Below are 17,487 nucleotides of genomic sequence, written 5' to 3'. Positions count from 1 at the left end.
GTTCAAGTGAAATATTCTTGAGTTTGTCATATAACACAAATCAAGTAAATAAAAAACAAGTACAAACAAACAACGCATCATGCTTTTCCGTCTTATACCTAAAAAACACAAATATTTATTTTATATTCAAAGTGAGCAAATATGTCTGACGTAAATGTACATCAAGTTTTAAAATACAAATGGACTATTGGTAAATCTTTACATTTCATTCAAGAATAAATTTGATAAAAGTGCACATGATGCATAAATATATATATATATAGGGTAAGTCCCTTGGAAAACAAGACCTATAGCATTCACTTCCAGTTAACCCTTACAGATGTACTACCATGTGAAAATTTTTCAGCAACTGTTTTTTTAGGGGGGGGGGGGATGGGGGTCAACAATGTGAAAAGTTTCAGCAATCAACAGACAACATTTCAGAACAGCTTGAAACAACAAGTTCTTTACAAACTACGTTTTACAGTTTTAATATTTTCTATTTTGAATATTCTTTGAAAAATTGCATAAAAAGGTATTAATGTGAATCACATTTCACCACGCCTTTCCTCAATCACTTTCAACAGCTATTAAAATGTGTTAAAACCATTCTAAAAGCTGACAACGTAGATACCTGTGTGATCAACAGAAACTCATGAGAATTACAAATATAACATTAAAATCAATTTGCATAGCTACAAAGCTTTCTTCTACATCTACAAGAGTTTCTCTACATACATATCAACGAAAAAAAATCACCCTCAGCTATTAGTAACTTGATAATGTCGAAGTGCATTTCACATGTGTTGTGGTATACTCTGACACAGCAAACAAATCTCCTTCATGGATTCAAATCCATCGCTGATATCATATCAAAGCAGAGTAGGATTTAGTCCCTGTCTAAGTCTTTGTTCATGAATTTTAACCCCGTGTTGAAAATGGCACAGATGTTAGCTGAATAATTCTTAGTGATGTTTTCTGTAATGTTCTGATGAAACTTGTTTCAAACATGTTGTAAGAAACTGTAAATCTTTAGAATTGGGGATTTTGAGAATGATGCAAATGTGAACACATCTTTATTGCAGGTCCTGAAATGACTGCATTATACACTTTCACTTTAAATTGTAGCTCATTTTCTTAAAACTGTTCGGAATAAGGCTAATGTGAACACCTTATTTCAATATGTAGCATACATGTATATCAGTATGCAGATAACCCAGTGACGCAGTTAAGGCTCTGGCATGCTAAATCCACTGTAGCAGTTTCAGAGCGAAGATGATGGTGTTGATGAATAGAACGATGAGACCGACATAGCCAAAAACGCCACGCATCCTCTTGTCTGGATCTGCAAGGAATCAGTGTAAAGAAAATAGACATTGTCATAAAGGGAGAGAACTCCATGACTGATTTTTCTTCATACATACTTTTTATATACTGTGCTTGGTATGCTTATGCAAAGGCAGTCAGATTCACAAGTACAAGACTGTTTCGCCTGATGGTGTTTTGTTACTGCTGTAAATGGCCTAAAATTCTGCCCATGACTAAGCTGATGATTGTGAGAGCTCTGTTAATCTCAGAAAAGGTACGTTATGAAATGGTTAGGATGATTTGCTGTATTTGATTTACTGTATTTGATTTAATGTATTTGATTTACTGTATTTGCCTTTGATTTATTTATTTATATGATTGGTGCTTTAAGACGTACTCATGAATATTTCACTTATACTGACGGCGGACAGCATTATGGGGGGGAAGAAACCAAGCAGAGCCCGCGGAAGTCCCACAACCATCCACAGATTGCTGTCAGACCTTCCCACTTACGACCGAAGAGGAAGCCAGCATAAGCTGGACTTGAACTCACAGAGGCTCCTGGGTCATTGCTCCAAGCTGACGTGCTAACCTCTTTGGCCACAAAGGCCCCTATCGGCATTTGATGTTTTATTAAAGAATATTTCACTGTCATATTGACAGGGGAGGGCTTACAGATGAAGGAAACAAGGCAGAACACAGAGAAAACCATAACATTCCATGGTGATCTGCTACCCCAAAAGGGATGCCAAAACAGCCACTTGTATGACAAAACTGATATTCACTCCAGGGTTGGAACAAAGTTTGCAAGAAACGAATTATTAAAAAGTGACACTATAATATCCTTAAATACTGATGCTAAATTTGTGACATAATTTATCAATTGTAACAGCAAATGGGAGACTCAAGGACTAGCGACACCAAAGGTCCTAATTGCAGCAGAACACCCCGTTTTCTTCTGTGGCATTGCAGTGCTTGTTTACTTGATAAGTGTTTTATGAGTGTATATATACCCACTGTTTTACGAGTTCCTCATTGAGATGACATGTTTCATGGAATTTTTTTACGAACTACTTGCTCTGTGGTACAAACTGTAGTGCAGAAATGTGATAAGTTGGTGTAATGTTACATTTGATTCACTGTTAATCAAATAGAATGCCATGAGTCCAATGAAAACCAGTTGAAAACAAAAAACGACTATCTATTACATAACAGTATGCAAAAGAGAGTAAGTATGCCAGTTCTTTTCTGTGTAGCAGAGTAAATAAATTGAATTTTGAACATTTGGGTGGTTCAAATTTAGAGGGTACTTACTTCCGGTGTAATATCCTTTGGCATAAGCAACTCTGCCTGCAATCCAGATCAAACCTGACAGAGCACTGACTTTCTGCAAAAACCAACATAGTCATATGGATTAGATAACTTTTACATAACAAAGGATAAATGTTCAACAAAGATGACCAATAGCAAATTGACTATTCATATGTTATATAATATCAATCACAAAAAGCTTCACCCTTTTTTCAACCTGATCCTCATTACTGTAAGCATGACATCTTAATCTCCATGCCTCAGCAGAAAAAAACACAAAAATATTTTCCCAAATTGTGAGGTTAAGAAAGCAGTTTTCCTGAAATGTCCGACATGTGGCTCTGAGGGGATAGTGGCAAAATGTTCATTCACAACATGAATAAAAGCACAGATTACCAGAATTTCAATTATTTATAGTTTCTGCATATTCTTTCAATACACTGCAATGTAGTCTAAAAGCTAAGCTGGACATGCCTACTGTAATGTCCAGCTTCGGTCATATTTTTTTTTTCGTCTTCGGGCAGGGTGATGGGACACGAAAATTTTATCTTACCCAACATTCTCTAAGAATTGCATGCCCTGTATAAAACAGGACGTTGGGTGGGATAGAATTTTCACTTTTCACTGGCTTTGACATATTATATTTCAGGCAATTTAGGGAGTCAGTAGATAGCAAAAATAAGGTAGGGTTCGAGCCGCTTTTCTTTTGTGAAATTGTGTGGAAGTCTGTCTGACCGAAGCTAGGCGGTGCGGTAGGAACTTCCAGCTTAGCTTTGGGCTAACTGCTGTGCTGCATACATGTATTACATGTATTACCTTGGACAATAAGATTTAAATCCTTGATCAGATAAAACATAATTAAACTGTTATTTAAGAATGAAAAGCCATAATTTGTCTGTATCACAGACATGTAAGAGAGTACATGTACACTGGACTCCGTGCAAACCGACTGTCCTTGGGACCGAACAAAAATGTCGGTTTAGACAAGGTGTCTAAACATTAGACAATATGGGCAAGTAGCCTACAACAACAAGATGTGTATTGTACATACATATACATTTAATTAAACTTGTTAAAGAGCACAGTGATGCATAGCAACAAACTATGGAAAGAAGCTGATCTGTACTTAACTTAAGTACATACGCATAATTACTTTACAAAAAATCGAACTTTATCACTTAATTTCATTTCTACACGGCGACGCTTTGCTGGTCTGCTGGCCACGGTAGAATGTTACCAGGGCAATAGCGGGGAAAATTATGACGGCAACTGTTGTTGAGGCATTTTTACTGACTCATTTTTACTGACTCAGTGTCAGATTCATCTTTCAGTCACACAGTGACTAAACTCTGATCTCCGCAGGAGGTATGATACAATATCCAGACAGGAGATCGCCACCTGCTGAAGTAGGCAAGAGTTCACGTAAGCAAATTATCTCCCTACCCTCTGATTTTCAGTCACCTGGCGAGCAGGCAAGTTGAAGCCAAACTCGGACTCCGTCGAAGGTCGTGCTGCATTGGATTAGATAGGAGTCAGTTTACTGAAGGCAACTGACATTACTGTCAAATGGAGCAGAAAACGGACCATGAAACGTTGTCGGTTTCGACAAGATGTCCGTTAATTAAGGTGTGGGCGTTGACAGAGTCCACTGTATATGCATGTAGTAACTATATGAATTAAAGGGGAGATAACTCACAGGAAACTGCAATCCTCCTAATAGCAGCAGTACAATGAACAGAGGATAATACTCCAAACTGCAAACAAAATGTACACATGTAATATATGGCACATGAGTGATGATTAAGTACTAAAAAAATAATATACACTTCACGGACTTAATAGCATAATTCATGAATAAATGCAATTTCAGGCCATTTGTAAACATATTTACACCCAAATATTGTAATGAACTATCTAATAATGTTTAAGAAATGGCAATACCGGACCTTCTTTGTCAGTCTAGCATGTATGTATTTGTGCTTATTTTCATGAACTAGGTGCACTGCTATAGTTTTACACAAATACTGTCCAATCCATTCATTCAGTCCGGAACATCCAAAAATGGTTAACCACAATACTATTCAGTAACCTTAACATTTATCCGTACTCCCCAAATAAGTAAGACTCTTAAAAGGTAACATTACAACAAGTGCAAATTCACATGGCATTCACAAAAAATATGCTGCCAAAATTCAATGAAAAGACATGACAAACTTACAGAGAGGTAGGCAGAGTGACCTACAGAGCTGCCTGATACAGCCAAAAACAAATATTTTGAATTCTTTATATCAAGGAACATTGCCAGTCCAGGCATGTGTGGTCGCAAAAATTCCAACTTGCAAAACATTCGGTAACATGACCAAAGGTTTATGGTGCACAAAATGGAATATTGTGAGTTTATAAGATTCAGAGGAAATCTGGTCACAATATTATAGGCCCACGTGCAACCCCTACCCTTCCCCCACTCCCCTAATGAATGGCTTACGTGTTCTGGTGGGCTCTCTGATAACAGTTGAAAATGTCCGAGTGCGAGCTGTACATGGTTGGGTACTGAAACAGAGGAAGGATCAAAGTTAAACACAGAATGTATCTTATTGCTTCTTTATTTTCAGAAATTCTATTTCTTCATTCTCAATTACCTACCATTCCCCATTCTTAGTTTTCTGACCTTCTGGGAATGCTGTTCAAAAGGGGGGATTGACTTGCCTATGTCTATTAACACCAGTCAATCTGTAAAGGAAGTACATGGAAAGGAAAGAATATCCAGTATAGTTTTAAGGAAAATGAAGAAAGATATGATGAAGAATGAAAAAAACAATTTTCATTTCTGACGCCTATTTTGAATACATCGTACACGTAGTTGTACATGTACACGTGAATTAGGCCTTGTATGCTTACCATAGCCTACAACGTCTAATTTATCAGGCTAATGACTAGAGTACAAGCATGAAGGTCTCTTCACACTCGACATTATGAGAACTTACCGAGACCTCGTACATTTTCCGTGCCTTCATCACTTGATTTGACAGCCATAGCAAAAGGAATATACTCGCAATGCACACAAATATTACGTAACCATAGTCTCCACTAACAACTATGTTCGTCATGGTTATTCCTCGAAGCGCTCAATTTGCAGAATCACACCCACAACCGCCCCACTTTTCAACCTCGAGTGCAGCTTGTATCAGCAACAGGATGGCACATTCCATAGCAAAGGGGAACAGACAGTTCAGGGGTGTTCTGGGAATCTTTATTAATGTATACAAACTGATTTGATATTTCATTCATTAGAATGTTTGTTGTTTCCTTTTCAGCACCAATTCCAGTACATATTGAAATAAAAAAATCACGTTTGAGACAGTAAATTCAAAATTACGACTTTACATGGAAATACAGCTAAAATGTGCCCCCTGTCGAGGGCTGTGATTTGGTACATCCCGATAGGCCCAATCTTGAACCAAGGAAACTTACCGGTACATTGAAAATATGTCTCGCCCATACAACATTCATACCAAGCCAGTTTAGGAAAACCCAAGACAAGGCGACCACGATGACCACGTAGCCATAATCTGGCTCAAAGTTCAGGATTATCTCCATCACGGCACCCAACAGAGGTGCGACCTATAGGTGTGGGACAGACAACAACCACTGACGACCATAGTAGCCAATGCCCTCTTAAAATCTACCCTACGGTCTTACGCCTCAGTACCGGCAACAGGTACATACCCTATCTCTGTGCACAGCATCAGTTGGCCTGTGCCGTCCAGTATTCTAGAAAGTTAGCTCTATTTATTAATTGCCAGTTAAGCATTATATGTATAAAGCGAACAATAAAAACGCTAAGTGGTATTTTAAATGTGAATGGTGTTGCTGCATCACTGAATTCAAATCAAACAAATACACAATAAAATACAATGTAAACACAAGTCTGAAAAAATGTCTTAACCTCTATTTTATTCACTTCTATGAATGAAAAGCTGTAAGTTTTACGCCCTCACACTTTTGATCTGTCATACCTACATTTCTTACCTGAAAATTTATGCGAAATAAAATAACTTTCCTAGGGTAGTTTTCAAATGGCCATACCTGTATCAATTTAGCGGGGATTTTCAGTGAACACATTCTATAGCTTTGTAGGTTGGGATGGCGTGTACTTGAATGAAAGGCGTAACAGACGGGGAAATTAATCGGCGGTAATTGACTGGGATATGTTCTTTTTATTTCATTGCCCGATTTTTATGTCGGCCTTCATTCCTAGAGCAAATAATATCGAATCAGCTGCCTGTAGAAGTCAGATGACATGATCACGATAATGTGAACACCCCAGGTAGTGGCGAAGTTGTAAAAGTTACTGCATTTGTTGTTCGCTCACCCACTTCTCAGATATTCAGTGCGTAGATGGGATTCTTCATTGAATTACCCCCTCACAGCAACCTAGTCTTTACAACACACGAGAAGAGATATATCTTGATAAATTAAAGAAGTACTAAGCTCATGGATTTTATATTTTGCTGTTGTTGCTAATAAGCGTTACCGGTATGACATTAGACCTAGAGACATCATATGTATTTATTTCTTTGATTATTGCTGATCGCCATACTCAAGAATTTTTCACTAAGAGGTTGGCAGTCAGTTTTATGGGTAGAAGAAACCAGACCTTTGGTAAGTTGTAATGACAAACTTTGCCACATATATGGCATATTGGTGGGAAACAGACAAGTGGTCTTCTTTGAATGTTACACTGCGCAAACTGAAACTGAAGCCACTCGAGCGTTGCCGAACAAGGCCTCACAAGCAGTGAGAGTGAGGGAATCTACAATTCCTGGTCCAGGTTGTGTGTCCTAGTGATTAAAAAACCCATACCTTTAAAACGCACTAGACCTGCAGAGTTTTTCCCCTCAAACCATGTAAATTGTGGACATGGAAAATGGCTCTTTGGCACTTCGGCTTTGTGGCTGTGAAAGAGTTTTGGGCAATACGTTCACAACAGTGTAAGTGCAAGAAAAGGATGTAGACACATGTTACATGGCAAATTTTTTTTAAATAACAGACATATTGGTGTTTATTTTTGGGGAGTTCTGGAGATCCCCTCATGGCTTTTAGGCTGTGAGAAATCCTAAACAGGAAAACAAATAAAGAAATAAACTAAATTATTTCTATGCTGTTTGTGATTTTAACTCATTCCTTCTGTCATTGTTTTGCAGAAATAAAACCAACAGTCATGAGTTCTCCGGCAAAGTCACCAAAGGCAGAATGGCGAAGGCCATGTGATATTATGAAGCTTCATCGGCGGAAAAGAAAAAGCAGTTTGGGAGGAATGGTGCAGCGTAGAAGGGATTCTTCATCGCAGGAGCAAGCACTTCACGACTCCACAAACCTGAAGTCGCATTCTGGGAAAAGAAGAAATCCATTTGGCTGTGCAAAGGATGATCTCCCTTTAGCAAAGAAACACAACAGTTGTCAGAGAGATGAAGATAATAGCATTGCTGTTGATTCACCTCCTGTTCAGCCAAGCGAGTGGCAGTGTAGTAGCAACCTGTTTGAAGCCCTAGATAAATCTGACAAGGCACTGCACTCAGACATGGTACAATAAACATGGTCCCCACCTATCATCCTAAATGATTTTAGTATTAAAATTACCTCTATTTTTAACTACAACCAAGTGCTATCATTGTTGTAATCATACAGCAACTGTAATTTTAGGAGGAGTTGTAAGGATTAGGGGTATATTTACGTGTTGATTTCCACGTGAATTCTGATGTCATTTTTTTTTCCCACGGTCACATGCTTTTACTGACTTTTCATTGGTTAAGATTGATTGGGGGGATTGATGTTCAGTTTGCATACAAAGAAAAACAGCGTAAATAAGGCATTTATTATTCTAGTCTCTGTCATTTGTATAACGACGCTTTGCGATTTATACTGTTTTTAAAAGAATTTACTTAACTTGTTGTGAAATGCTCTGGATTCGAACTTCCATCAGACAGCATGTCAGGGTTTGTAGCTGGTGGTTTGTACCACTACACCACTCAAATTGATGTGCTAGAACATGGTTTTTAGATGCCTTTAACACAGATGAAGATGGTTAGGGTTGAATACGTATGTGCGTGTGTCACATGCTTTTGTCTCGTGAACTACATCTAAAAAAGGCCAACCTCATTCAGTGAATCATGAAGTAGTGACATAGAAAGTTACACGTAAATATAACCCTAGTCTTTACAACAGCCAATTTTAGCATCAGTGATATTGGCATTCATGTTATTTTTCTCATTTCCCCAGTTCATTTAAGTTTCTGACAGTTATTCACTAAATAAATTAATAAATATGTTGTGTTTATATGGGGGTGGGGGGAGGGGGGGCTGGGAGTTCACATCAGTCAGGCATTTTTGAGCTGCTGTTGAATCCAACTTACACTGGTTCAGGTGCAGCTTTTTGCCAGGAGTTTTGTCAGGTACCTGGGGAAGGTCAGTGGGTTACTCCAATCCATGCACTTTGGTTTTCTCCACCCTTAAATTTGACTGCCATTGTGTAAGTGAATACTATGTGTGGAGTACAGTGTGCAAAGTTAAACTCAATTAAAATAAAATAAATACATAACTAAAACTGCAATATGCTAGTCAGGGATTCATACATCACTGTTGATAAAAAAATGTAGCCTTGTACCACACCAGTTCTAATAGTTCTACAATAGGAAAGTCTCCCATGTTAAAATGAATGCTGAAATATTTTTGTAGATGGGAGGAAAACTTTTTTTGTCACACTAATGCATACTAAGACTTTAGGTCCAGCAGATTTAGTTATCCATTACCCTAATTCTTCAACCTTTTCAATCGTGCCTGCAACCAATATTTTGAAACACTCTGAGAGAACTATGGCGTGCAGAGAAATAATTTGTGCAGATTTAAGAAGCTTGCATCTTTATTGACACACTAATAATTTATGATGTTATTTTCATAATACTTATATGCCTGAAATACACTGAAAAAAGTGCTTCAGTGGTTGAAAGGATTGAAAATTTACAGTAGTTATATTCACTCAGAGCTCTATCCCAAGTAACTGTTGTTTAGAAAAGTCATCACATGATTGTGTTCTTGTATGTCTGCTCAGGTTAAAGAGAAAGAGATTCAGTTCATGCAGAGGCCATGCAAAGTTACAAGGACAGATGAAGATGTGCCACAACCTAGACAGACAGTAAGTCAGAAATGATGAAACTGTTGTAGGAAACGTGTTAAAAAAAATTCTTACCTATCCATATAGTTTGGCCATAAATTTTAAAGCCTGTCTTCCCTTTGTTTTCCCTAAGCATAAAGATAATAAGATTTTTTTCATGCATAAGTCATTCTAGTGGAAAGTGTGGTGTTTATGTTTTACCCAATGTTTGGTATGTTAAAACATACACATTGCCTAGACTTAAAATGACACTTCTCATGTCAGTACTTTAGTTTTTCTACTATTTAAGTAATCAAACATCACAAAAAACTCTGAGTGGCATTTAGTTCTCAGACTAGTTGGCCATGTTATCACTTTAGCGTCCAAATTAACTGCCCTGAATGGTAAAGATTCTGACTTCATGTTAGCTACTAATTCAGTAACCTGGAACTCGGCCCTGTCACCTGTGCTGTCCTCGAAGTCCCAACCTTGTATGCTACAAAAAGAGGTGTCCCATGATGTTAAAATAATTCTGAATTCATATCACCTCATCATGCGTGAATAATAAAAACCGTAACATCTTGATTAACACAAATGTAACCGATGCATCCGCTTGGACAGCATCTTGGCTGCTCTTCGTAATATTCAGATCATCTCCTTTTTTCACAATACATGTAGTTGATTATGGTTCCTTTCCATTATTAACACACAAATGAAAGTTAAGACATCCCAAACAATTTGTAAATCGCCCTTTGAGGGGTGGACATTTCATTGGTTTCAATCCAATCATTCCAGAAATTTATCATCTATATGATGTAGAGTGAGATGGTCTCAAATCTGATATGGCTGTTAGCAATGTTTGGCTCGCTGCCGTAGCGTCAGGTACATTTGCGATAATTGTGATGTTTATACGGTCTTTATTATTCATGAATTACTAGATAACTTGAAGTTAGAAGTAATGCAGGAATACAGAAAGCAAGTGTAGTGTACAGCTTTGACAAAATAAGGACAGCACACTCAAAAAGACCTATTTCCAGGTTAATGAATGAAAGAGTACAGACCTGTATTCCTGTAAAGCTAAGCTGGGAAGAATGAAACAGATCTCAGATCTGAGTGGCACTATAAGGTGAATGAATGGATCATTTTGAATTAATATGCATGTTCACTTGAAAAATGCTGAGCTTTTCCTTATCCTAAGTTTTCCTCTTGCTTGGAGAGGGCAAAAAAATCTCTGATAGATGTTGGTAACATCAAATGGCTTACCCAACATTCCAAGCAGACAAGACGCAGTTTTTCTCCAAAACTTGTCTGGTATGTTCAGAATGAAGCTCAGCAGGTGTCTGGCATGACATCAGACTCTGGTTAAGTGGTTAAGATATAAACAAAAGGGGAAATGTGCACATGCAGAGTAAGGGATGTGACCCCCCTCATGGCCTTTTCTCTGTTTGAGTCTGTTAGACATACCTGTATTTTTAATGTATAATCAACATTCATAAACCTGAACTACCATGTCATCTGAAGCGACAAACATAAGAAGTTGATCCTTTAAAATGCACAGATAAGATTGCAGTGTGGGGGGACCTCCTTGAGATCAGGGTGGGGGTTAGGGGTAGGGGCAAACCTTAACTTGGCAGAAGGTATATAAGGGGACATTTCACATGACCTGTTCAATTGTGCCAAGCCTTAACAAAGCTGTTTGAGTGATGTGTCTTATATGTAACCAACAGACTGAACCTAAGGGTTCAGGGTCTGAGAGAAGAGGTCAGCTAGGGACAGGCTGGAGTAGAGGGGATGAGCCACCCATAGACTGGTGTTTGAAGCAGAAAGTACGCTTCATGTCACCCAAGTCCTTCTCCTGGTGCTGTACGCTCAAATCTCTAGAGGAGGCACAGGGCTTGAATGATTTCATTACCAAGCTCAAGGTAAAGTCTCTTTGTATTTCTGTTTCATTTTTGCTTTTCTCAGTACAGAATCAAAAAGAAATATCACAGCAAATTCCAATGCATTTTTTTAGCTTGCTATTACAGAATAAGACTTGTATAATAGAGAAAGTGAATGGTGTTCATGGAAGTGTCGATTTCAGTGTCCAAAAATTCTTTTCTTGTCGAGCTTAGGATTGAAATATAGTTGATTGCTTTCAGAGGCTTAGGCTCATTTAAACTAAATGAGCTAAAAATTTGACCAGAAAAGAGCATTTTTGGAGGCAAATAAATGTCTTGAGATATTACCTCTGGCGCAGAACATTACATTTTCCCAGTAGGATATCACCCTACCTTCCAAACAAACCCCAAAAACACCTTTCTAAAATCAATAGATTTTTCCCAGAATCTGGAAAAATGAGCAACTTAGTCAAGGACAAAAGTTTAATCATTGAGGGTAGTTAAATCCGGAAGGTAGAACAGGAGGAAGGCTTCATGCAGTATTATATGCTACACTGTATGTACACTTGTACCTTGCCGACTACCACAAAAAAGGAGCTTTCTCCTCGTTATATGACTCAAAAATTGTAAAGTACGATGTAAAATCCAAAGCCTACACACATACATACACGCATACATAACTTACAGTGTGTTGTCATATGCCATAAGCATTCTTGTGGTGATGAAAGGTAACAGCCTATTACAAACAACAGTACCCAGAATTTTTTTTGTTTGTATAGGAACCAAAGGTAGATATTACAGAGTGCGGACAGTCATCAGGGAAGGAGTTCCAGAGAAGTATAATGTACTGGATCCACCCTAGCCTGCCCTGGGTGAAGCTCTTCCCTAGGATGACTGGAGATAACAACAGAGTCAGGTACAGATACTACTCTCTCCATTCACAACATAGATCCAACTTGTACAGTGCTCTAATTCTTCTGCTTGAGAGGAATCTTCTGGTTAAAGTCGCAGTGTGTGAGATAATAATTGCCTTCGCTGTTCTTGATTTACATCCAAAGAATTTTCTTTGTTGTCTGTTGTCAGTATATGTTGATTTCAAGTCCACCAATATTAATTATTGACAGCTGTTCTGAAGTGAGTGAAGTACAGTCTTATGGAACAAAGCAACGATCACATCCAAAAATTAAAGGTTCTTCGAGGAATACCAGCTGATGTGGAGCAGTTCTATTTTTGTGAGGTGCAGAAACATGAATGAGCTTGCGAAGATGAAAATTTGATGCTAAAGTTTAAGATAGTAAAATTCTGTAGAAATATTTTTATGGATGACGCAAGAATTTGTAAAGAGAGAAAAGCCACGGTGTCACTGAATGATTTCATAGAAATTCAAAATGAATGTTACAAATGTATATGTCAACATATATTGACAACAGACAACAAAGACATTTCTCTGGATTTCACATGCAATTTGAAATACATGTTACTGGGGTAGAATCATGAAAAAATGAAGTGACGAAATTTGTGGTCATTTAGGGTAGTAACATGCTTTTATTGTATGTTGTATTGTTTGTACAGTCGTGCCGCTCTGATGACCACAGATGATGATGTGCTGGCAGCTCTCAGGACAGACTGGTAAATTCTTATCAACTCTTGATGCCCTGCCCTCACCCTGTGGTTCAAGATCTGTGAGGCACGGGACAAAATTTTCTCTATTTAAGATGAACCTCTATTATCTGGAGCTTTAATTTGGGGATATTTAAAATATTGAAAACTTAATCACACTTCCTAAAATAAATTTTGTTGGTTGTTTTATTACAAAATTGTTCAAGTGATGCAAAATTTCAGCATTCATTGATATAATGTGAAAATATTATCTTTTAGCATTAACAGAATTTCTGCCTCAACTTTGATACATCATGATGGTGAAATTATTCCCTTTTTTACTTTGGTTTGCTGTTTAAAATACGATAATTGCTCTGAAATTATTGGGGAAGCAGCATGACAAGCCACAACAGGATCAGACATCAGTAAACTGGCATGATAATACTGCCACCAGATGTTAGCTGGGTTTCAGTTGATATGAAATGGCTACTTTTGGTCATTTGCTGTGTTCAGGTGTAAAAAGGTAGTAATATTTTCCACTTGTAGAGGTTTACAGCATGTTGTCCAACATGAGCAGAGCTTGAGTTGAGATTATATCTATCATAGCTCACACAGACTGTAGATCCTGACCTCCAGTGAACATGTTTCAGGGCAGAAAGCTTCACTTCTGCGTTTTACCTGGTGAGGGCGAGGTACTGTCCTTACATCTACCTGTGTGCCCATCAATTCACAGCCATGTTCCTGACGACAGGTACCCAGCAGGAGACACTGCGGGGTGTGGTCACACCCACTACCCGGGGCTTCAGAGAAGCATTAGCTAATGAAGGTAAGCAGGTGCTGGAGTACATTGAAACATCACTAAACAGTATGACATTTGTTTATCGTAAAAATCACGAGAGATACTTGTGCTGCAAGTAATGGAATATTAACGGCATCATTAAAAGCTCTGTTAAAAAGTTTTTGGTGATGGCCTTAAGTATGTATCAAGCTGGTTTCAGAACATTGTGGCTGAGTGGGTAATTACTGTGTTCATGCAAAATCCTTGAAAAGCATGGAAATGAGAATGAAAATTTCCAGTCATTAAAAAAGTCATTAAATCTCTTTGAAAGTCATGGAAACTATGTGCAGGTCATTACATTTCTTTGATTAAAATGACAAACTGCTCATAGACAGCTTGTCTTAGGTTTCAAATTTTTGACATTTAGGCAAATTAAGATTTTATTTTGTTGTTGATGCATGGTAGCACTGCAAAATATTTGCAAATGGCTGAATAGTCAAATGTCTGCCAAAAAGTGGAAAGCACTAAGCAAGGCCGAGGGTAATTGAACTGGTAGCAAAAGTTCTGGAATTGTATCTGGAAAGATCCTGGAAAGTAATAGAATTTATCATATATCATGCTGCATGGATCCTATGTTATGTCATCTCTGAATTCTTAATGCACTGCTCTGGGTAATGAATGTGGCGAGTGACAGTAATGGGATGATGCTGTAACATAGAGGAAGCAACACCATGACTGATTGAGGTTGCATGGTCATTAATTGAAGTTTTTGCTTACATGAGTAAGAACTTCCACATCAACTTGCACCACTTTGTTAACACAGAAGTTGAATAGTCTGAAGTATACTAGTTTTGCAATTTTGATTGAAAATGATTTATTTCAGGAATTGAGTTCACATTGCCATTGTTGGAGAAGCAGAGAGTGGATAGTGAGGGCAACTCTGTGGAGAATGGGGTTGAGAAGAAAGAGTAAGTTGTGAACTTGGTTATTTCTTTCAAAGATTTCAAAGTTGCCGTCTAGGGTATCTTGCAATCTTATGACACCAATAAGGTTATGTGTTCAGCTCCAGCTCATATTGACATGACATAAACTTTGTGGTAGAAACTTATTGTGAGATGTATAAGGTATACTCTGCAGGAAAATAAAGAGAATTTAATATACATGTATACAGTTTCTAGTTTGGTCAGCATGGTGGATATGAGTTGTTCAAGCATGAATTAAGAGAATATGTAGGTTCTTGGACAAAAATTTTTGTATCACCTTTCAATTTCTTGCATCAGTCACAGTATGGTTTACCTCATTATATGTATAAATCCATGGAGTTTTCATAATATGGATGCATCGCCAGGTTGTCCAATTCGAAGGCTTCTTTGTAAGTTTTATTTTTTGTTATGTTTGAAAATGTTTTCTTTCATCCAAAATACTCAACCTCTGCCCTTGCCAAAGTATTGATACAGTATTGGTAAATGGCTATGTGTATTGTGGTATTGGCAGATCAGGGACGGGCGACGAGGACCTGGATAACGAGGATGATACTGCAGCCTCAGTGTGGCTGGAGAGCATTGGACTGAACAAGGCTAACTTTCCCTCCCTCGATCCCAACAAAGTCAAGATGTATCCTTGTAGATTTCATTTGTTTGTTACAAAATTGTTGGAGGTTGTGAATTTTCAGCATCCTTCATGGAATGCGTGGTTCTAGTGTAATTTGTATCCAAAACTTTCAGCCAAGTAAAAGCAGTCATTCAAAATTTTATATGCATATGTAAAGGTGTGTTAATATCTGGATTATTATAAGTTATGAGACATGAAATGTTGCAACTACAACTACATATAAATAATTATCTTGTAATTTTTGGTGTTAATTACATTTTGGGTTATCCAACAGTTTTGCTGAAAACAGGAAGTCTTAATCTTTCTGGTAACCAGTTTGCATCTTTTCCATGTCCTGGTGTATGAGTGGAACAAGAAATATTAGCTCTTCTCGTGCCTCTGAAATTGTTCCTTAACAGAGATTCCTCCAGACAGCGTGAATGTTTCAGAGCTATAGACAATCGACCTCAGTCATTGGTCCATGTGGAGGGCAGCAATGTCCAGGCTTTGTTCAACTTCCTTTTGAACTGGCGTAGTTGTGTGGCCAGCAGTGGGCCTCAGACAGGCCTCCCACCAACCATCCTGTCGCCTGTGGGATTTAGGGGGGCCACACTCAAGTCTCTCAAGGTCACTTCACTTGAGTGACATTTTGTATTGTTCTTTTTATTCTACACATTCTCTGCAAGCAAGGAATATTAATTTTAGTCTGTCCACCTGTTATGCTTCAGATATTAGATTCATCATTTTGTGGAACGTCAGATCACATTTTGAAAACCAACTTGCTCTATCTGCAAGTTTTGCGTATTGAGCTGGAAAATAAATTATGTGCAAAACATGTACCTGTAGCTTGGTGAACTAGAATTAAAATTCACAGGTGTGAAGTAAGATTCAGACACAGGCTGCCAATAGGCTAAAGTGGTGATTCAAGTGCAATTTTTGATGTATTTTCCTTCCACATTATTTAGGCTCATCAGGAATGAATTACTTGTGTAAATGAAGTACAGATTTTCCTTGCCATAAGTCTAATCTGTGTTGCATGTGCTGTTAACTATTATTTATGTATTTGATTGGTGTTTTACGCCGTAATCAAGAATATTTACCCTGTACGACGGTCCCCAGCATTATGGTGGGAGGAAACTGGCAGATCCCGGGGGGAAAACCCACGACAATTCGTAGCTGTTAACTAGTATGTAATATGATGTAATATTGTGCTTGTAGGTGAAGCAGTCATCCGTGAAGCAGCAAGATGAAGCTGGTGTGGTCACCAGTTATGGAGTGCTGGAGGTGTCTGGTCCAATCTTACCTCAAAACCTCCAGGCTATCTCACAGCTGTTTAAGTCCACACAGGATGGGGAGTACACGGCTACCTTCCACAACCACGAGGCCACTGTACCATTCAATGCTGCCTTCCACAGCTCCACGCAGGGCAATGATAATGCAAGTCCACCACACCAGTCCATAACCACTGAATTGAACACTGACACTCAAGGAACACCCCAAACTGGGACTGTGAAAGAACTTGAATTTTCCCAGAGTAAATTCTTCTGGAAGTGCTACTAGTATTAATGAGGATATAGATGTATGCTTTAAAATGATAGGAGGAACTATTTTTAATAACTCAGATAATTTTACTGTGTAAATTATTTTACTTTTATACCATAATTTATAATCTAATATTTACATTGAATCGAGTAATTCTGTAAATGATATTCAAATAAATACCAGTACTTAAGAAGTATTTTTAACTTGTCTAAAATGCTACGTGCATGTTTTATGTTTTGTCCTTGTTCCGCTTGGTCTGTTTCAATAAGGTCACAATGGCCTAAATTTGTAAATTGCATTACACTGATTACAAAAATGTGTGCATACAAACAGGAACAAAAATGTCCCAGA

General features: G+C 38.0%; 2 protein-coding genes across 3 annotated transcripts; one reads left to right on the top strand and one right to left on the bottom strand.

Annotated features, from left to right (window-relative positions):
- Positions 1 to 91: 91 nt before the first annotated feature.
- On the bottom strand, positions 92 to 6,254 carry LOC135481980 (glutathione S-transferase 3, mitochondrial-like). Of its 2 annotated transcripts, none has more exons than XM_064761780.1 (5): positions 6,070 to 6,254; positions 5,084 to 5,148; positions 4,295 to 4,352; positions 2,602 to 2,674; positions 92 to 1,324 (listed from the first exon to the last, which is right to left on the bottom strand). In XM_064761780.1, exons 1-5 carry the CDS (start codon positions 6,193 to 6,195, stop codon positions 1,224 to 1,226), a joined length of 423 nt encoding a protein of 140 aa, XP_064617850.1. In that variant the 5' UTR covers positions 6,196 to 6,254; the 3' UTR covers positions 92 to 1,223. The 2 variants fall into 2 exon arrangements, with proteins under 2 accessions (XP_064617850.1, XP_064617851.1); XM_064761781.1 differs by lacking the exon at positions 6,070 to 6,254 and adding an exon at positions 5,583 to 5,757.
- Positions 6,255 to 8,679: 2,425 nt separating this feature from the next.
- LOC135482374 (protein downstream neighbor of son homolog) lies at positions 8,680 to 17,193 on the top strand. The gene is made up of 10 exons (XM_064762326.1): positions 8,680 to 8,697; positions 9,706 to 9,789; positions 11,475 to 11,669; positions 12,407 to 12,543; positions 13,200 to 13,256; positions 13,877 to 14,052; positions 14,888 to 14,972; positions 15,499 to 15,618; positions 16,026 to 16,221; positions 16,813 to 17,193. Exons 1-10 carry the CDS (start codon positions 8,680 to 8,682, stop codon positions 17,152 to 17,154), a joined length of 1,410 nt encoding a protein of 469 aa, XP_064618396.1. The 3' UTR covers positions 17,155 to 17,193.
- Positions 17,194 to 17,487: the final 294 nt, after the last annotated feature.

Source organism: Liolophura sinensis, chromosome 1 (assembly GCF_032854445.1).
Source record: "Liolophura sinensis isolate JHLJ2023 chromosome 1, CUHK_Ljap_v2, whole genome shotgun sequence".
NCBI classification, from domain to species: domain Eukaryota; kingdom Metazoa; phylum Mollusca; class Polyplacophora; order Chitonida; family Chitonidae; genus Liolophura; species Liolophura sinensis.
This window is presented reverse-complemented; position numbering and strand designations above follow the sequence as displayed.